At 42.2% G+C, this 21,954-nt stretch overlaps 1 protein-coding gene, 1 long non-coding RNA gene and 1 pseudogene across 2 annotated transcripts in view; 1 reads left to right on the top strand and 2 right to left on the bottom strand.

The window, feature by feature from the left end:
• Positions 1 to 1,881: 1,881 nt before the first annotated feature.
• On the bottom strand, positions 1,882 to 15,313 carry TIMMDC1 (translocase of inner mitochondrial membrane domain containing 1). The gene is made up of 7 exons (XM_020810856.3): positions 15,077 to 15,313; positions 13,882 to 14,047; positions 13,030 to 13,118; positions 9,384 to 9,451; positions 6,623 to 6,701; positions 4,356 to 4,466; positions 1,882 to 2,226 (listed from the first exon to the last, which is right to left on the bottom strand). Exons 1-7 carry the CDS (start codon positions 15,223 to 15,225, stop codon positions 2,130 to 2,132), a joined length of 759 nt encoding a protein of 252 aa, XP_020666515.1. The 5' UTR covers positions 15,226 to 15,313; the 3' UTR covers positions 1,882 to 2,129.
• Positions 15,266 to 21,954, top strand: part of LOC144587991 (uncharacterized) — a 9,805-nt gene continuing 3,116 nt past the window's right edge. Inside the window, exons 1-2 of the long non-coding RNA XR_013543279.1 lie at positions 15,266 to 15,379; positions 16,529 to 16,602. This is a non-coding gene — a long non-coding RNA (uncharacterized LOC144587991). The remainder of the gene's footprint in view (positions 15,380 to 16,528; positions 16,603 to 21,954) is intronic.
• On the bottom strand, positions 17,377 to 17,520 carry LOC140706188 (U1 spliceosomal RNA; annotated as a pseudogene).

Below are 21,954 nucleotides of genomic sequence, written 5' to 3'. Positions count from 1 at the left end.
TTTGTGTGACCTGTTCTCATCGACCACATTTAGACTGTCACACTGTAACACTTTTTTTTTTGACACAGGCATCAACGTGAGCTTATTATATTTACTCAGCTACATCTCCATGCCATATAAATAAAATTACGAATTACGATTTGTGATTCATTAGGGGCACTGATTTGTACAAATATGAATCAAGAAATTAGTAATTTTTGAAGAAAGTTGAAGATTTGTTCTTTAATTTGTGCCAATCTCTATTCAGAAGCCTAAACTACTTGAAATAATCTGCTGTGAAATAAGAAATTGCAAATTATTTCTGTAGGCCCCTACCCTGTTATAAGTCATTGCATTCATATGCAGACTGCTCATTCCTGATGATCTCACTTAAACCAATCCATTTATCCCATAGGGAAATATATATATACTGTATTGTTAGCTCTGTAAAATGCACCTTTTCCTCCAAAAAAGGGGGGGGACGTGTGTGCGTCTTATCGAGTGAATACTGTAAAAAAGGGTGCAATTTAAATTCTAACTGTAGGTGGCGAAAGAGGCTTCTTCTTGGTAGCTCTTTCGCCCCAACAACGGAGGAAGGCCAGGTAAGCCCCCGGAGGTCTACGGGGTGTGTGTGGTGGTGGTGATTTTGGCTTGCTAGGCCCATGGGGGGTGGGGGTGGAAGATGGCTGGGAAGGGAAGGGAAGGGAAGATGGCGATTTCCGCCTGCTAGGCCTGCGGGGGGTGGGGTGGAAGATGGCTGGGAAGGGGAGATGGCGATTTTGGCCTGCTAGGCCTGCGGGGTGGAAGGCGGCTGGGAAGGGAAGATGGCAATTTCAGCCTGCTAGGCAGTGGGGGGATGGAAGACAGCTGGGAAGGGTCTGGGAAGGGGAGGGAAGATGGTGATTTCGGCCTGCTAGGCCCGCGGGGGGTGGTGGAAGACGGTTGGGAAGGGTCTGGGAAGGGAAGATGGTGATTTCGGCCTGCTAGGCCCGTGGGGTGGTGGTGGAAGACAGCTGGGAAGGATCCGGGAACAGAAGGGAAGGTGATGGTTTTGACCCTTCCAGCCATCTTCCACCCCCACCCCCGCAGGCCTAGTAGGCTGAAACCGCCATCTTCCCTTCCCAGACTCTTTCCAGCCATCTTCAACCACCACCACCCCCGGGGCCTAGCAGGCCAAAATCGCCACCTTCTCTTCACTTCCATCTTCCCCCCCCCCAAGGGCCCAGCAGGCCGAAATCGCCACCTTTCCCTTCCCAGACCCTTCCCAACCGTCTTCCACCACCACCCCACAGACCTAGCAGGCCAAAATTGCCAACTTCCTTTCCCTCCCCAGACCTTTCCCAGCCGTCTTCCACCACCACCCCACAGGCCTAGCAGGCTGAAAATGCCAGAATATTTTTCCTGTTTTGCTCCCCTAAAAATTAGGTGCCTCTTATGCAGACCTGTGTCTTATGAAGTGAAAAATACGGTGGCAGACTATTTGAAGGAGATACTGCAGGATTTTTGAACAGAGCATAGTGGCTATTACCACATATGCATCAGTTAGGGAAAAGCTGCAGAGGAAGGTCAGGTAAGCTGCCTGAGGTCTACGGGGGGGTGGCGATTTTGGCCTGCTAGACCCGCGGGTGGTGGTGGTGGAAGACGGCTGGGAAGTGTCCGGGAAGGGAAGGTGGTGGTTTTGACCCTTCCCAGCTGTCTTCCATCACCACCACCCCCGTGGGCCTAGCAGGCCGAAATCACCACGTTCCCTTCCCAGCCGTCTTCCACCACCACCACCACCACCACCACCCCGCAGGCCTAGCAGGCGGAAATTGCCAGAGTATTTTTTTCCTTTTTTTCCTCCCCTAAAAATTAGGTGCATATTATGCAGAGCTGCATCCTTTGGAGCGAAAAATACGGTACTTCTCTGTTCCTTTTTTAATTCACTAACACATGCACTGAGGCACTCAAGTTTTTCCTTGTTTAACAAAAAAGCAGGTAGTTATCCTCTGGAGCCAAAATTTCCATTTTGTATGTTTACATGACCAAACCTAAGAGCCCTTCTTAGGACAGTTTTTTGTGTCTTGGTCAGCAAGGATTATGGAGAACACAAGATTCCTCTGTGTGTCACAGTTCTCTCGTCACTGATGATTTGGGACAAATTCTTAAAACTACTGCATCTTCCCAGAAATTCTCTCCTCAGTTTTTCCCCCGGAAACATCATCTGTTTCTCCTAAAATGCTCTTTGTGGTGCTAAGATTCTTCTCCCTGAATAAAGAAGAAAGGTTAAAATATTTAGAGAACAAAAAGGAAAATTGGCACTCCCCGTGAAATTTTCATTTTATGTAGCAGAAGAAGGACATCCTCAAGAGATGGGTTTTCCCTCCTACTCACTTCCACAGGCAGAACTGATCAGCCAATAATGTGGTGCTCGGGCCCCCTTAAAAGAGAGGTACCAACTCTGGCTGAACCAGTCTTCGTCTCCAGCCACCAGAAAAAAGGAATAATCTAAACAATACAGTTCAGACACCCTAAGAGATGGGATTTACCAAAGCCTACAGTTCTAGGGTGGGGCAGAGGAGAGATTCACCTAGCCGTGAAATACTCTGGTTTCTCTTCAGATCGTATAAATCTTTCACCTTTTACCTAGCCCTGAAGGTATAAAAATCATTTGAGTTGGACTTAGGAGAGGTCCTCCACCTGCTGAAGGACTCTTCTCCTCAATGCCGCCTCAGCTGAGATAAAGCTGTTCATGCAATGACGCCTGACAAAGAGTGCACCTCTTTGTTTGCAAGAGTTTGCAAGGTGCACACAGAAAAGTGGGCACCTTGCAAACTTCCTCCAGAATGTCCCATTTTCTCATGGTGGAAGGCTGAAAGGACATAAATAAGGCATCAATATGCCTGAAATGTCTACACTCTGACTCTCTCTCTTTCTTTCTGTGTGTGCGCACGCATGCCAACCATTGTAGATTTTGAGAACATGTTGATACCCAATCATGGACCCCGTATTGATTGCATTTGGATGTTTCTACAGTTGCCGGTTTATTTAAGCAGATATTCCAGAAAATGCTGAAATAAAAACTAGTGAAAAAAGAAAGAACTCTATAGACAAGCAGACTGAGGCTGTAACTATGCAGTCAAATACCACAGGATTTCCTCCAGTTACACAGCAGATGAATTTGATTCCTTTCTATTTATCACATGACACAAAGGCCAATTTGAATCAGTCCAGCCCTTTTTGGTCCCAACATGGGAGTCTTTTTCTCTGCTGTTGGGGGCTTCTATTTGTTTTCAAGCCAAAACAATTTGAACTGACTTTTCCCTATTTCATTAGTCGTTTCCCCCCGCAAAAGGATAAGGGTGATGTTGTGGTGACAACAGGCAGTTGGGGCAAGATGTTTAGGGACCATGGGAACATCCGCCCCTGTGATCTGTCCCCTGAGTGTCCCAATCTTTTGTTCTTTTTTGAAAAAAAACCAACCAAGTGTAGTGTTTAGTCATTCCACTGATACACTAGGACGAGATCACTCCACACAGAAAAAAATTTAAAATCCCTATGAAATAATGTTGAGATTTTTAATCTAGAAATGTATTAAATGTAATGTTGTACAGTGAATGTTAAATGGCTGATCTTGTACAGAGTGGATTCAGGTGTGTGTCAACATTAAAGACTTAATATTGTGCAGCTGGTGTACAATGATGTGACTTGATCCAAAGATGTATAAGAGACATGTGTTAAGGGGACAAGCTACCTGCTATAAGTCAGATAATTTATTCTGTATTACATATTGTATCATGTTATGCTGCCAGTTTTATGTCTGTATCTAAGATGCTATTCTCTATGTATATTTGTAAATAGACTCTGCTGAATTTTACTCTCTAAAGTGCTATAGTGTCATTGCAACTATATATTTCCTAATTCTGCTTAAATCCAAAGAATCAACAAATTCTCTACAAATAGAAACAATCCAAATGAAATACAGGATTAAAAATACAGAAGATTACACGTGTTTCTGTGGTATGTGTGAATATTTCTGTGTACATTATAAAGAACTTTGCAAGGCTGCTACCTCTTCCTTAATGCTGTGCAACCCTTTAATAATCAAGCAGCATGACAACAAACAAAGGATTGGTAGAGGTAGGAATAGAGGGAGAGAGGGAGGCAGGCTGTGGCCTGAAATGAGGATTGCATCAATCTGTGGCCCATGTGATCACTAAAAGTGAACTGAACTGCAAGATAGGCTAGGAATCAAACTACAGAAAATCCAAATCACTTTGATTCAGCTTGTCAGTCTATTCACAGCCTGAGATTTAATTTTTCTTTTCTTAACGGTAGATCTAACCAGGTTCAGTACCAAAGCTAACAATTAAAACAGAATAGCACTGGTTTCTTACCATGCTCTCATCTTCTGTTCATATAGCTCCCTTTGCTTCTGCTTTCTTCCCTCATCAGAAGTTACACCAGAAAGCTTTTGCAGAACAATCTGGAACTCTCCTGCAGGGATACTGTAGGAAGATGGGAAAGAAAGCACATTTAGCAATGTGGAAATCTTAATAATTACAGCAGTTATGAACCACTGAGCGCTAGTCTCACAGTCACTGATGCATTATCTCTGCCAGTCCCTACATCTTTCTCTTCCCCCACTAATCAAATTCCTTTTCAGATGCAGACACAACTTAACGCTTAATTCCACTGTGAATGGTAAACATGGCAGTGTTCCCCCCTTCCTGTATCACTGATTGTTTAAAATACATTAGAATGAACATTGTAGTACAATAGAAATAACATCCTAGATTTGGTAAAAGAACCCATCATTCTTTCCTCCTATTATTATAGTCTCACTAGCTGATGATTCCTTGTAGATGTATTACCATCCTTATCAAAGCAGCATTTTTTAGATATTCTTCTGCATATGTTCAGTGAATGTGGCAAAAGAAGAACCTAGGAACTTTGGTCTAGCTAGCTCAGTACTACTGACGCAGACTGGCAGCAGCTCTGCAGGATTTCAAGGAAGCAGTTTTTTCCAGCCCTAATTGGAGTTGCCTGGGACGGAATTTAGGACCTTCTATATACAAAGCATGTGCACCACTGAGCAATTGCCCTTTCTTCCTGGTCTCAACAACAACAACAAACAACAACAACCAGGTGTGTGCAACTCTGGCAGGGTTGAGAGCCATTTTTCAGACTGTTTAGCAATTGCAATTTCGAAGGGTTGTGGATAAAGTGGCTAATTAGCTTCTTTTTAAAAAAATACATTTAATTAATTCAAAAATAAATATTACTAATTAATGGAATTATTTATATATCTATTAAATAGTGACATTATTGATTAATTTCCTTAAATAAAATAAAATAAAAAACCTCCTCACCCAAGCATAATTAAGACATGACAAATACAAGATTTTACTTTTTCCAAAATAATGTTTCTAAATTTATAATTAATTATTGCCCCCAAATCCTACCAGCAGAATACAATTGGTATAAATCTTAGCAAAAAACTTATGGAAGTTAAGAAGTTTCCACAGGCATTTGCTACTGGATGCAAGGCTGTACAACTCAGTGAGCAACAGCAAATGCTTAATGCTAACTTCTCAATGCCAATGGTTTGTCGCTGAAATTTATGATAACTACATTGTGCTGACAGGGATAACTAAAAAGATTTTGCCCAATAAATAATATTAAATGAATTTAAAATATATATAAATAATTAAACACACACAGAGAAATTTAAAACTTTTTGGCAGGTGGGGGTCAAGGGGTTCAAAACATGGCAACATTGTCTCCTATACCACACAGAAGATGACTTTTGAGCAATTAAAAAAATTAATTGGGGGAAGTTGGAGACAGGGATGCTGGTTATATTTGGGGCCTGAAGTGCTGCATATGGCCCAAAAACTACATTTTGTTCACCCCTGCCCGGATGTCTACACTCTTACTAGCTCTAATGTTTCTCCATCCAGCATACGAATAATCTTTCCAATGAGAAAGAAAGCTTCAGGAACTCTACTTCAGGGTGCCTTGAGGCAGTGACTCCCAATGGAGGAAGTTTTCTCCACCATTCAGCCTTTTGCGAGGAAAGACACGAAGTGAAACACTGGAACCTTCTGGGCCAGTGCCCAAGAGAGCAGCAGACAGGCCACAGAAATGCCTTGGCAGAGTCAAGGAGAAGAAAGCTGAGGGTCTTTAAGTCAGATTTCTCAAACCTGCAACACTATAGCCTGCCCTAAACAATCAGTTTTCTGTTTACCCTATTGTTGGTGCATATTTAAATGTTTAGGGTCTGCATGAAGAATATGCTAAGCAGCAAAGCTGTCTAAGAACAAAGGAGCAATACATCCTTCAAATTAACAGCATCATACTGCTATCATTTAGAAAAGTCAGTACCTCTGCCCAATTCTTCAGAAGTACAAGAGGGTAAAAAGATTTGCAAAACTATGAGTATTAAGGTGAGAAAAAAATGTAGGATGTGAGAAACATAAAGACAGGTATCCTCATCAATAAGAGAATATAGAATATGTCAGAGACAAAAGGTGAGTGGGATATTTTCTGTAAAAATTCAAAAATTTGCTGGGGTTGACATTTGGAACCTATCATGACTTGTAATCGGGCTAATTCAAATTGCTGGCACATCTGAATGTGCTTGCACACAAGAGCCGCTTACCCCAATAATGCTCCAAAAAATGTCCCTCCAGCCAAACCTCTCAAGCCCAAGTGCATTCGGAACAAGGCTCCTGTACAACCTAGAAACCAAACAAAATAAAATCACACAAGCAAAGGCATTTTGCAAAAAGACTCAGATACAATAAGTTACCTGACTGTACTGTTATTTCTAATTCAGTTTAACTGACCAGAGGTGTCCACTGTGAGTGCCAACTGTTCATAAGCAACAACAATGAGTTCCAATAGCGTCAGAAAGAACCTCCTGACAGTAAAAGCTGTTTTGACTATGGAATGAATTACCTTGGAAGGAGAAGTCTCCCTCACTGCTGATTTTTATGTAGAGATTGGATGACCGTATATCAGTGGGGCATGTCCTACTTCTGTACTCGATAACTAACCGCTGCAATGCCTTCCAGCTCTACAATCCTATGATTCTTTGAATGCATTAAGATAGCTGAGATTTAGGATTTAAAAAAAGGGGATATACAGTGCGCAAAGCAGAAGTGTTCCAGCAAGATGGGGTTCTTTTCTAAAATTCTCATCATAGATGGGAAAGTAGATATAATTTGGATGCTGGCATGATAATTTTCAAAGTAGTCAACAAAGCTGGGAAAAACATTGCAATACAATGCAATACAGAATCTGTAAGAGCCTCAATTTCTGCTCCTATTTCCCAACAGAAAAACAACATGGTCTGGTAGCAGGATATGAACCACACCCTACACAACATACTTTATACTCTATTTGATGTTGTCACTCACATGGAAGTTCATTTGGGTGGCATCTACAGAATGTCAGAAATCTGGAGCAAATTCACAACAGTACACACCGACTAAGAATTTAGACCAGGAATTGAGGTTTTTTTTAAATTCTAAGATTTAATTCCTGCATGTCCAAAATACAAACTGGAACCACTTAAGAGTACTTTTCAGAAGAACAAATGGCTTCTCTCAATATAAGAAGCCAACTCAGGTAGTTAAGAAATGTGTTACTCCTTGGATAGATTTCCAATGCACATAAAACAGGCCTAGTGTACATAGACAGACAAACTACAATGTTCTTCAATACTTCTCTGCCCATCATAAAGAAATAAGCCCTGCTAAGTTCAATGGAGCCTACGCTAAGGGAAGCTGGTACAAAGTAAAACTACTCTTAGACATTTATGAATCCTCTAACTTCATAATTCTTTAAGAATACAGTATTTCATTAAAGAACCATTAAAACGGTATAATATTAACACTATGATCATAAGCACAGGCATGTGGAAGTAGGGTTCTCTGAAATGAATAGGAAATAAACATAAATTCCAAATGTTAATTTCAAACAAGAGCAGATGTTACTGATTAACTTAATATGGAGTCAAGATAACTAGTGAAGCTCAATGGATTAAGAAACAAGCCTCTGTAGCACTGAACCTAATCCTCTCTAATTAATACCCCATATTCACCAAACATTGTTGTTGTTTAGTCGTTAAATGATGCTCAACTCTTTGTGACCCCATGGACCAGAGCATGGAAGGCTCTCCTGTCTTCCACTGCCTCCCAGAGTTGGGTCAAATTCATGTTGGTAGCTTTGATGACACTCTCCAATCATCTCATTCTCTGTCGTCCCCTTCTCCTCTTGCCCTCACACTTTCCCAGCATCAGGGTCTTTTCCAGGGAGTCTTCTCCTCTCATGATACGGGCAAAGTATTAGAGCCTTAGCTTTAGGATCTGTCCTTCCAGTGAGTACTCAGGGTTGATTTCCTCCAAAATAGATAGGTTTGTTCTCTTTGCAGTCCAGGGGACTCTCAAGAGTCTCCTTCAGCACCACAATTCAAAAGCATTGATTCTTTGGTGGTCAGCTTTCTTTATGGCCCAGCTCTCACTTCCATACATCACTACAGGAAAAACCATAGCTTTGACTATGCAGACCTTTGTCGGCAAGGTGATGTCTCAGCTTTTTAACATGCTGTCTAGGTTGTCATCGCTTTCCTCCCAAGAAGCAGGTGTCTTTTAATTTTGTGGCTGCTGTCGCCATCTGTAGTGATCATAGAGCCCAAGAAAGTAAAATCTGTCACTGCCTCCATATCTTCCCCTTCTATTTGCCAGGAGGTGATGGGACCAGTGGCCATGATCTTAGTTTTTTTGATGTTGAGCTTCAAACTGTTTTTTGCGCTCTCCTCTTTCACCCTCATTATGAGGTTCTTTAATTCCTCCTCACTTTCTGCCATCAGAGTGGTATCATCTGCATATCTGAGGTTGTTGATATTTCTTCCGGCAATCTTAATTCCAGTTTGGGATTCATCCAGTCCTGCCTTTCACATGTTGTATTCTGCATATAAGTTAAACAAGCAGGGAGACAATATACAGCCTTGTCGTACTCCTTTCCCAATTTTGAACCAATCAGTTGTTCCATATACAGTTCTAACTGTTGCTTCCTGACCCACATATAGATTTCTCAGGGGATGGATAAGGTGGTCAGGCACTCCCATTTCTTTAAGAACTTGCCATCGTTTGTTGTGATCCACATAGTCAAAGGCTTTTGTGTACAGTAGTCAATGAAGTAGAAGTAGATGTTTTTCTGGAACTCTCTGGCTTTCTCCATAATCCAGCGTATGTTTGCAATTTGGTTTCTAGTTCTTTAGCCCCTCTGAAATCCAGCTTCTACTTCTGGAAGTTTTCGGTCCATATACTGCTGAAGCCTACCTTGCAGGATTTTGAGCATAACCCTGTTGGCATGTGAAATGTCACAAAAATGCCTCCAAATAAATACAGTCTTACCTCCAGCAATGGCAAAGTGGGTGACAGCATTTTTATCACGATACACAGTTAGACCAGTGTTGACTATGCTATAGGAAAGGAAGAAAAATAAAGATCAGCAAGAAAATTGATAACTGTAAAGGGTGAAATGATATTTCTGATTACTTTAACCATGGTCTTGTCAAGTCCTCACTAGAATCACAGACATCATCTCAAACTGGGAAACATGGAAAGAGTTGTCAGCCATTTTATAAATTACTTTCCCACTTAACACAACACGGTGTACTCCCCCCCAAAAATATATGCACTTCCTAATCCATGTTTTATGTCAAAACCAGTACATGAAGCACACTGCACAAATGACACCACACTCTTCTCCCTCGTGGATACTATCAAAGCAGAAAAGGTCATGGACAAGCGAGCTCTACTGTGGATAATGGGTGTGGTAATAACAGAGGAGAGCAACTTAAATTAAATAAGAGTTTTAATTAGAATGTTACTTATGAAGATTTTTTTTTAAAAAAAATCTTTAAATATTAAGAAAATATTTTGTGGCAATTCTGTACTGTATATGTTTTGGGTCGGTTTGTATTGGCTCAAATGATAAGTGACTGCAACTATAGGATATGTGACAGGAGTGACAGTTAAGGCAGCTGAAAAGCATGCCCGAATGTTTATGAGTAGAACTGTAACCTGATGGGTCATTACAGCTCCTGGCTGGAGAGGTTCAGTTTTGAATAGAAGAGAGGGAGAGGGACAGTCATGTAGTGTTGCTATCGTGCTACCACTCCAGAATCTACTAGTCAGTCAGAGTTTAAGAGTTGAAACAAGAGTGGTCTGTTTGTGAAAAAGTTATGAATAAATGGGTGGTACTTTTTAGTACTTCAGTCAAAGCAAGTATCTACCTATTTATAAGGAAGCTGCTCACTGAACCTTTTTACTTCTTTTAAGTAAAACACTTTGATTTACAAAGCTTATTACTTTGTAGATAGCACCCACAAGATATTATACCCACATATAGCACCATGTGCCATGATAAATAACTTCTGTAGTGTCATCAAAGTAATCAAAGCTCTTGTTTTACAAAAAAAAAAATTCTTATTTTTAAAAGGGCAATACCAAGTCAGCCCTTAGGTGTGCCAGAGTTACTGCAGAGGTGTAAAAGGGAACACTGGCTTTTTGCCTGGGTTGATTATAGAGATAATCCAAGAGGAGTCCCTGTTTGCAAGTTTAAACAGCAACTGCAAAATGAGTGCAGGGCTTTGGAGGTTGGGTGTCATTTGGATACACTTAGATGAGGTGTGTGAGCATTGCATATGAAATTATCATATATAAGAAACGCAAGAATAAAACACTGTAACGAAGAAGTTCCAAAAAGGAACAATCCACATGCTATGAAGATCAAGAAATTGCATATAGAATCACAGAATAAATGAGTTGGTAGGGGCATATAAGGCCATCAAGTCCAATTCCCTGATCTATACAGGAATCCAAATCAAAACAGATGTGACAGATGTTGTCCAATTTTCTCTTGAAATCTGTCATTTTTTAAACTTTACATTTTCTTCAAAGTAATCTCAAGTCTCCAGAAGGAAGTATGAGCAACCAGTGGATTCTGCACCTTTTGCTTGGTTTGTTGACTGAATGGTGGAGGATTAATTATTTTATTTACTTGTTTGTTTGTTTAAAATATTTTTACCCTGCCTTTGTCCTTAGAAAGGACTCAAGGTGGCTTACAACAATTAAAAGACAATATTTAAAAGCTAGACACAGTGAGTATACAAATGCTAAAAAAGAATTAAACAAGTATTATATTAACAACAGTCCATACTAAAAATACATTTAAGGACAACACAGCACAACAATCCATTAAAAAAATGACATTGCTGCTTTTATTGCAGTATTTGTGAACTTGAATGTTTAAACTCTGTTGAGATCAGAATCTTCATTATCAACCCTTCATGTCCAAATGCCCAGTGATAAGGCCTTACCCACCCCCCCAAGTGAAGTGTTTTCCCAGATGAGGTGCTGCCATTCTCTTTAACAGCATCCCACTCTCCATTTCTTTAATGGTGGAAAACTTTGTCACCCAAGGAAAAAAGAGAGAATATAAAGGGTGAGCTGTTTTAGGGCCACTGAACCTGGATTTGCAGCACTGATGCAGAAAGCTGCTTTTGCTCCCTGCATGATGCCGGGAGTCCATGAAGTAGGCCAGGCTGTGTGTTGGACTTAGTATGCAATTATAGGTTCAAGCAACAGAAAGGCAGGTTTAGGTTGAATATCTGGAAAAACTTCCTAACTGCTAGAGCAGTAGGACAAGGGAACCCATGACCTCTGGCATTTCTCAATGCCGGAGAAAACTGAAGAACCATCCGTCCGATTTGCTTGGATGTGGAATCCTGCACTGAGCAGGGGGTTGGATCTGATGGCCTTTAAGGCCTCTTCCAACTCCATTATTGTACCTATGATTTAGGTGCAATTCAGATATGGGAATTATTTTTCTAAAACCAAAACTTAGTAAGCTTCAGTTGACCTTGATCCATCAATTTCTCTGGAAATTGCCAAACCTTTGAGAACAAGTCATGACTTGTATATAGTGCCTCCTTTTCTACTTCCAGCAATTTCAGATCTGGATGTTGTAAGCAGTAATTGGCAAGTCTCTTATGAAAAATCTTTCCTTAAGAATCTTTAAAGACATAAGAATGCTAGAGGAGGGCTACGTGAAAGGATTATTGCACTATTTCTGAAAGAATTACCAAAATGTCTCAATACAAGGACACGACCATTATACACAGATCAGGAATCCTCATTCCTTGCAGCCTCTCTAGTAGAGATGGGGGTATATGTATTTGTATATCCAGCCACAGGTGGAAATAACGAGGGTCCGGCCCCGTGGGGCCAGACTGTACACTTACGATTCCGCCGTGGATGCAAGCTCGACAGAGCCTTCCTATTGCACCATTGTCTGCAATGGACTAGCGACCTGGCAGAGAGGCTTGTCATCCTGCCTCCTGCCAGGAGTGGCTAATCCATTGCAGACGATAGGAAGGCTCCGTCCAGCACGGTGAGTGGACAGTCACTCACCCTCATTATTTCCACCTGTGGCAGGATATTCATATTTATATATGAATATGAATACCCCCATCTCTACTCTCTAGCACAAAGAGGGTTATTTGGCTGTATTAATAAGATGCAATTTTACCAAGTTCAGATGCTGTCTTTAATGAGGATTTTAACAATGGATGATACTATTCTGAAGGGATGCTTACTTCGAATGAAGTCCAGTTTCACCTCTGAGACGGGGATACCAGAAGTTGGATAGTCACCTTTTAAAAGTAATGCACTGTCATTACTCGTTAAAATGTTAGACAGCTATGCTTTTGTCATTACTTTGATGCAATGCAGAGTCAGGTAGGTAACTCATTATGTATTTGTTGAATCATTTTTCCCCTTTTCTACTACTTTCCACTATTTTCTTCTAGCTTATCCAGTTTCTTTATAAATTAAATCTAAATCCCATTCTGGCTGAAAAGTAACTGATATGCTCTGATATTTCAGACCTAATGCACATAAACAGTGGTGCTATTCAAGAACTGCCTTCTACCTGAAATATATCTGGAGCAGTGGACAGCATCTGCTTTGCAAAGCTAACAGCAAACACACTTACTTGAATGTTCCCACAAAAGCAGCAACTCTCCAGCCCCATCGCCACCCATAACGGACGAAGCCCCTAATTCCTGCACGATGTGCAGATTGCTGCAGAGAAGATGGAAAGACAGAATCGTACCATCAAGTTACAACTGGAATTTTTATTATGTTCAAATTCACATTCTCACACTAACAGGCAAAGCAGGCCTGTTAGTACAAATCCGAAATAGAGGTACATATTTTGCCCAAAAGCTGAAGGTAGAAATCTTAAACAAGCCCCAAACTTTCTTTTACAGACATGTTTGTTTTACAGAAGTAATAAATGTATACAGTATCTCTCCTGTGCTTTTATTGACATAGACTAGATTACAGAAAACAATCCAGTTTGAGGTTGTCAAAGTTAAAGACTAGATCATTCAAGTAGGTATATAACTCTCCCTTTCATTATTTTTTTTCAGTCATTGTCCTAGAGGTAAGTATGTGAAATGTGGTGATTCTTCCCACGCACTGGACCCTCGACTTACAGACGGCTCCACTTACAGACTTTTCGAGTTACAGACTTCTCTGGCTGCAAGATTTAGGTTCGACTTACAGCCGGAGAATCGACCTACAGACCGGGAAAAAAAAACCAAAATGGAACAAAAACAGCCAGTTACTGATTAATCGGTTTTCAATGCATTGTAGGTCAATGGAGCCCCAACCTACAGACCTTTCAACCTGCAGCCACCGTTCCAAAATGTTTTAATTCCGTAAGTCGAGGGTCCACTGTATTAAGCAAGCTAATTCTCAACTAAAGGAGGGGCTTATAAATTACATAGAATATAGAAGCAATACATTTGCTCTAGCTTTCACATCAGCTATTTGTCCTTACCACAGCATCCAGCTGATTATAGAAAACTTTTCCATCACTCCTTTCAATGTACTGTTTCTTGGCAGAAATAAAAGCAGGCATTCCTCCATAGAACAAACCAATGAAACCTGCTGCAACCGCTGTTTTGATTATATTAAGTGTTTCTTCTGGGTATCGATTTACTTCACTGTCAAAAAAGGAGGAGGAAGAGGAGGAGGAGAGAAAAAAGAAAAGAAAATTCAGACTGAGAACTGTCCAGTGTTGAGTCTGGAGTAGTCCTTATCCTCAACAACATAATATCAGAATTAAATGAAGTGACATTATCATCAATAGGGAAGAATGCAAGTTACATCACATGAATTCAGCATACAAAAGCAGCAGGACTGTGCTTTTAGCCACCGTTTTAGTTCACCGGAAAAACACCACCTATGGGAAAATATGGCTAGGTTCAAAATCAACGCTGCACCTTGCGAGGGCCAGGTTCAAATACAATGCTATGCCTTGTGTTATCCTTAAGCCAACAAATCTCAGGTTGCCAGCTTGCTACTCCAACATATCTTCCCTGGAAACCCATGAAAACAATGAAAAACGGGATGGATCCACAACTGAAGTGAAAAAATGCACTGACACTGCCAAACAATCAAATTATGCTGGGGAAGCAAGTCGCTCCGTTAACCTGGGACAACAGCAAAGAGTTATTTTTAATATTTTAAATATTTTCACGTTTTATTGAACATAAGAAAGCCATGCCCGTAAAACGACTCTGTGTTTGAGGGACTCTCTTTATAAATATTCAGATTTTCTCTTTCCATTAAATAAGAGGCCGAGCGCCTCTGCAAAGAACCTGTAAGATCAGAGCACTTAAATATATAAAGCGTCAGAAGTCTTTCATTAAAGTCTTCATGTTATATAGTTTGAATACCATGTCATAGGCATATTTATCATTGCAAAACAACACATTCCACATTCCGTTTTCTTTTTCAGTAATAAAAAAACGGCTTTGGGAAAAAAAACTGGGGGAAAATCTGGTGGGTTTTTTTCAAATCCAATTTTCCGGTTTTTCTCCAGTCCTTCCCATCTCTAGATAACCCTACTCCGCAAGCATCTGCACCCTGGCGTGGAAGAACGACTTCCGAGCAGCACACCGTGCAAACTCCTCGATGCCACCCAGCCGGTCTCCAGGCTGCCCTTCCTGCCCTCCCTCCCCCCCCCTTACTTTGGGCGCACGAGCGCTCGGAGTCGTTCCCAGCCCGAAGTCGGCGGCGGTGGCGGCAGCCCGAACAACTCCTGCGCCAAGCCTCGTTGCTCCGGGGCCAGCGCGGAGGACGGAGCGGCGCCGCCATCCGCCAAAGCCGCCCGGGGCATCTCCTCCGCCCGGCTCCTCTCGTGGAACCAGAGCGGTAAAGTTCGGCTCTTCGTGCGGGAGATTTGACACCCCTCCCTTTGCTCGACTGAGCCTCACGGGAAGTTGGCGAAAGAGAAGGGCGCCGCCCTCCCGGCGTGGAGGACATATCGCAAGGTAATATTTCTCTTTTTTCAGAGGGAGACTATTCGTGGTGGGCATCAGCCGCGAATACTGGCAACAAAGCTTTTGTTGAAAGGGGTTAATGCCCGGCGGGGAAGGAGTTGCGTATTTGCAACTTGCTTCCTAAAAATGCGTAGGAAAAGAGGACGCTGCACCTTCTGTGTACTTTGGATTCTCCCCCCACCCCCGGCTTTAGGAGGACGGGGCGACCTCGTTTATCTAATCCTGAAACTCCTTGGCTCTAAATTAAAGAAGCGTCCGCGTGAGAGAAAGCTTGCTTGGTTTTGCTGCGTAGTTGGTTTGCTTGCATTTTCAGAAATAGAGACACACATTTCCTACCTAGCAGGGATTGACTGAGTTTGCATTTCCCAACCTGAGACAGCCCGAGAACAGACTACATGGTTACAACTCCTCTCTTAATTTGGGTTTTTCCTCCTCCCCTTCTCGCCTGGCTTGTTTGATTTGGTTTTTGGTACCACTTCAGATTGATGAATAATTCTGGAGAATGTAAACGTTTGCACACTTTTGCGGCAGTTTGGTTGATCCTAAGAAAACCCAAATGTGGCCCCCCACTTTTATCAGCACAGCTTTCACTTTATCTTTTTAACAATTTTTTCAGGCTTTTGTTGTTTAATCTGAGCCACCAAATAAAACAGAATTGTAAAGTGAGCAGGCTTATTGTCTCTTTTCTGGCCCAGGTGACTTCCAGTCCCCCTTAAGCAGACTGATCTTCCATATAAAAACCTTGTAGACTTTTCTCTGGAATACATGTCAAGCACATAGGGAGCTTTCTTCATATACAATACTGAGGATGGAGCTAAACTAATGAGAATCTGAGAAAGTACATTGCCCAAGTGCTAGGAAGAACTAAAGGCAGGCTGCTTTTTCCAACCAAGTAAGACCTGAGTAATTTGCACTTCTGTATCCAAGATTCAACTGTGTAATTTATGTAAGACTTTCTTTATACAGTATTGCCATAAGGGGGTAGTGTGTACAGACAGCCATCCCTTTAGAGCTCAAAATTATTACACTATCTTAGTATTTCTTCCAAAGTTCTTACAAGACAGGAGGCAGGACACTGGTGCGGGTGGGGGCTGACCAAACACATATTATGAAGCAAAACCTTATTTTCTCCTCTTACAGCATTATCCCTCCAAACTTGTCTGTCCTGTGCCATCAAGTTGCAACCAACTTATAACAATCCTAAGACTTTCAAGGTAAGTGCAGTGTTTAAGGAGTTGTTTTACCAGCTCCACTCCCCCACTGAATTCTCATGGCTGCGTGGAGATTCAAGCCCTGTTCATCAGAGTCCTTGTCCATTGCTGTGTCCATTACACCACACTGTGAATATCAAAGATATGTGCCTTAGATATGAGAGATATAAGCAAAACCATGCTTTTTCCTGGTTGACAAAATAATTTGCCAAATGTGCATGAAAGCAAACTCATTTGGAATAAACAGACAGGCCAGAATCCTTTAGCAAAAATCAGCACATGTAAGGGCAATTGTGCAAGTAAGTTTCAGTTTGCTAGCTATCACAACTGATTGCTTAATGAGGGCACAAATTTATGATAGACAGCAATATGGCTTCTATCATTTGTGCAACTGCATTTACACTCCATGAGCCCAACAGGATTCTGGCCATACACACACACACACATACACACACACATATATACATACACATACACACTTTTCCCCCAAATAGTGGGGGAGAAAGTATGTGCATTTTATGGAGCAAATACAGTAAAAAAAAAAAAGGGGGGGGGTTCAGCCACCACCACCCAGAAGCCTCCCACTGCCATGCTGGGAAGCCTCTGAATTGGCACCAGAGGCTGTTTGCTGTGGCAGCCACATTGGACTTCACCACTCTGCCATCTGGCTTTCTAGGATCTGCCTCCTAGAAAACTAGTATATGGCAGCAAATTTAAATGGCAGAGATGAATGAAAACAGCCAAGGACCAAAAGGGAAAGAATGATTTTAAAAAGAACAGGAGAAACCACAAATGCAGTCCCCCACTACCATAAATTAGGCAGCTGATTTTCCCACATTTGGGGAAATCACAGGGATCAGCACATCCAGAGTGCAATAGATGAACCTTACCCCCCGGCTTGTCCCCCGGCTTATTTAACATATGCAGAATACATCATGCGGAAGGCTGGACTGGAGGAATCCCAAGCCGGAATTAAGATTGCCAGAAGAAATATCAACAACCTCTGATATGCAGATGATACCACTCTGATGGCAGAAAGTGAGGAGGAATTAAAGAACCTTGTAATGAGGGTGAAACAGGAGAGTGCAAAAAACGGCCTGATACTCAACATCAAAAAAACTAAGATCATGGCCACTGGTCCCATCACCTCCTGGGAAATTGAAGGGGAAGATATGGAGGCACTGACAGAGTTTACTTTCTTGGGCTCCATGATCACTGCTAATGGAGACAGCAGCCCCAAAATTAAAAGACGCCTGCTTCTTGGGAGGAAAGCGATGACAAACCTTGACAGCATCTTAAAAAGCAGAGACATCACCTTGCCAACAAAAGTCCACATAGTCAAAGCTATGGTTTTTCCAGTAGTGACGTATGGAAGTGAGAGCCGGACCATAAAGAAAGCTGGCCGCAGAAGAATTGATGCTTTTTTACTGTGGTGCTGGAGGAGGATCTTGTGAGTCCCTGGACTGCAAGGAGAACAAACCTATCAATTCTAAAGGAAATCAACCCTGAGTGCTCACTGGAAGGATAGATCCTGAAGCTGAGGCTCCAGTACTTTGGCCATCTCATGAGAAGAGAAGACTCCTTGGAAAAGACCTTGATGTTAGGAAAGTGTGATGGCAAGAGAAGGGGACGACAGAGGATGAGATGGCTGGACAGTGTCTGCGAAGCAACCAACATGAAATTGACACAACTACGGGAAGCAGTGGAAGATAGGAGGGCCTGGCGTGTTCTGGTCCATGGGGTCACGAAGAATCGGACACGACTAAACAACTAAATGAACGAACAAACCCTGGGAAAACCACTTTTACAATAATGGTATCTCCCCTGCCAGATATGAGTTGGAATGGTATCTGCAAGTCCTGCCCCTTTCTGTGCCCTGTCCCCCAAAGGCATGGTGACCCCCGGCTGCACCTCCTGATCAGAATAGGGCTGCACAGCCCCAGTCCCACCAGAGGCCAAGAGAGCTCCTCAGTCTCTGCGAACACACGCACACTAACCGTTGGGGTGAAAGAGCTACAAAGAAGCTCTTTGCCAACCAACAGTTAGCCCTCTAATTTGAATTCCCTGCCTTTTTTCCCCTGCCTCTTTTATGTTTGCAACTCGAAGCTCTGGCCGCAAGTCGAAGCAAAATTTTGCAGCCGGAGCTGGTCGCAACCCGAAATGGTTGTATGTCAGGACGTTCGTAAGTCGAGGCACCACTGTAATTTGCTGTTTGTTAAACTATCAAACTGCAATAATTACATCTACAGCCCAGAAAAGAAAACAGTTCTTTTAATTTATTCCCATTTACCTCAGTCACCCTCCTCAAGCAAATATTTGTGACAAATACAAAGGGCAAGTAGCACACAATAGGTTATATAGGGCAAAAAATTTGCTAACTGTTCTGGTCCTTTATTGATGCAATGGGGAAAATGCTTCCATTTAGGGATTAATTCAGCTAACAATTAATGGGGATCTTTTTTAAAAAAAGATCCACATATAAAGACAACAATGTTGTAGACTACACCAGATAAATTCTTTTCACTGGAGAGAAATTCGGCTTCTACATAAAGTACTTGCCTGCTTGTTGTCTCCCCCACCCATCCCCATTATTGTGGGAAAATAAAACTTCCCACACATTATTGCCTCCACAACACAACCACTTCATTTTCTTGTTCAACTCTTTTACAGACTGGATCACTTACTCTTTCTTATCCACTATACAGGAATTTGTCTAGCTATCAAGCCACGTTAGTTTTCCTCACTTCGAAACCCACTGTGAGGAAAAGAATCAGTCTTGGCGAGAGGAATCAGGGCTTGAGGGAGACCATACATTCCAGCACATGTAGGGGTGGGGAACAGATTTTCCTTCAGTTGTTGTTAGACTTCAAATCCCATCAGCCCCAGCCAGAAAATCAAGTGATGACAGAGGATAAGATGTGTCTGATCACATCTTGACAGCTTCAAATTCTCCATTCCTGATGTATATTCTGTTCAGTCAATCAGGAAACAGTACACACCACCCAAGTGAGGACTTAATGGAAGAACAGTTGATTAACTCAAAATAAAACAGAATGATATCCAAAATAATGAGACAAAAAAATTAAGGCTGAATTCAGCTGCACTTGGTACATAAATACGGCTAACCTCTTCCAGCCTCTTTAACCACCTTCCATAGCTACCATTTCTGTGAGGCAACCTGTTCTTGTGGAATGATATAACAACATTCTTTGCTGGATTACCTTTTGCTCCATGGTATGACAAACATTCCATGTGTCACAAAATGGTGGAAGAGAGAGGCCAAAGGCTGACACAGGCGCTCTACCTGCCTTTTTCCCTTTCTGCTTTTAGTACCAATTTTAGGGAAGCAATGTAAAATGAGTTCAGCACTCTTTCAATTGTTGCTTCTTCACTCTTTCAAGCCGAAGAGGAGCAGCTGTAGCCCTCTAGAACAGGGGTGTCCAACCTTTCACCTTCCCTGGGCCACATTAGAAAATGAAAATTTGGTTTGGGCCGCACATACATTTGGTTTGGGCTGCATGGGGGGGCAGCCCTAGCCATCCTCCTCTCCAAGTGCGCTTACCGGCAGCTGCAATCGCAAACAGCAGAGGCTGCCAGCTTCGACTCTGGCAGCTTTATGGTGCCAGGAGGGGGTCCACCTATTGACGGGGGCAGTACAATACAGTCACGCAGCCCCCCTGTCCCCTCCCCTCCCCCTCCTTCCTTCATTCCCTCTCTCCCCCTCTACTGTTGTGAAATGCCCCGGCAGTGTCACTTGAAACTTTGGAATTTCTTTAAAAATAAAAAAATTGCACTGGCCCCATTACGAGCTGACCTTGGCCGCATGCGGCCCTCGGGCCACGGGTTGGACAAGCCTGCTCTAGACGATGGTGGACTGGAACTCCTCGAGCCTTCATGATCAGATAAGCTGGCCAAAACTGCTGGAAAGTGCACAACAAAAACATCCGGAAAGGCTCATATGCCCACCTATGCCCTAAATGGACCATTTAGACCTGCTAATTCAAATGAAAGAAAAGGAAACAAAATCAGCCTTCCATGGGATGGCTACTATCTCTAAAGACCACAAAAGAGCTCGTTTCCTCACTCAGGCATAAACCTCAGTATGGCTGCAATCCTATATGCATTCTTGTGGGGATAAATCCCACTAAATTCAATGGAGCTCAATTCCAAGCAGACATGTACTGGATTGCACTGTAAATAAGAAATAAATAACTGTGTTAGGCTAGTCATCAGTTCTCAGCCTAATATCCTAGGGCTGGTGTGGGAGTCAAGCAGAAAAACATCAATATATAATGTCATCCTGAACTGTTCTGGAGAAGCACAAGATAGAAACGTAATGACCTACATACAGTGGTGCCCCGCATGGGAAAAAAATCCCCATTGGAATGCATTGAAAACGGGTTAATGCATTCCCATGGGGAAATACCTTGTCGTCCAGTGAAGATAGCCCATAGAGAACTGCCAATCAGCTGTTTTAAATCGCTGTCTTGTGAAGCTTCTGTCCCATTTTGCGAAGGGAAGCCATTTTGTGGAGCCGGAAAAATCGTCATTTTGCGAACATACGGTTCACGAAGTAAGGACCTAATCATCGTAAAGCGGATTTCCCCCATAGGAACCATCATTTTGCAATCGCTATAGCGATTGCAAAAAAGTCGTCATACTGCAGTTTCATCGTATTGCAGAGCACCACTGTACCACCCAGTTTTCAATATCGGGTTTTCAGCCTAAGAATTTGCTGGGACAAACAACATGAAAAAGCTGTTGCCCTTGTATCCCACCTATAAACTTCTCAGAAACATCTAGCTAGTTTCTCTCAGAATACCATACTACAGAGGACCTTAGGTCTAACCCAGCAAATGCAGATCTTAGAAAACTTTGCTTTTTAGTTTACAGTTCAAAGAATACATCACCCAAAGCAGCATGAAAATGGAGCCAGTTATCTCAGGTGATGAGCACTTCAAAACTAGGGAATTCAAGAGAAAGCTAGATAGCCATCTGTCAGATATACTGTAACTTGGATTCCTGCATTAAGCAGGGGGCTGGCCTTAATGGCCTTATAGACCATTTCCAACCCCATTATTCTGTAATTTTGTGGTCAGGGACCACTCTAGCTGGGAAATTCTGGGAGTTGTAGTCCAACATACAGTGTTACCCAACTCTATGCCTCTCCTACTCAGCACGTGATTAAATGCTGTGCAAATACAATTTAGGGATGATTCATTTACAATTCTACCAAAATGGCCCATTCAATGGGATTAATCTGATGTCAATCAATTCAATATGCAGGAACACAGGTCCCCTATTCAAAAGAACTGAGGGTACAGAACTAATAGAGTGTCAGTAGTAATGTAATAC

This window comes from Pogona vitticeps, chromosome 3 (genome assembly GCF_051106095.1).
Source record: "Pogona vitticeps strain Pit_001003342236 chromosome 3, PviZW2.1, whole genome shotgun sequence".
Classification (NCBI taxonomy): Eukaryota; Metazoa; Chordata; class Lepidosauria; order Squamata; family Agamidae; genus Pogona; species Pogona vitticeps.
Note: the sequence above shows the minus strand (reverse complement) of the source record. Positions and strands in the feature narration are given on the sequence as shown.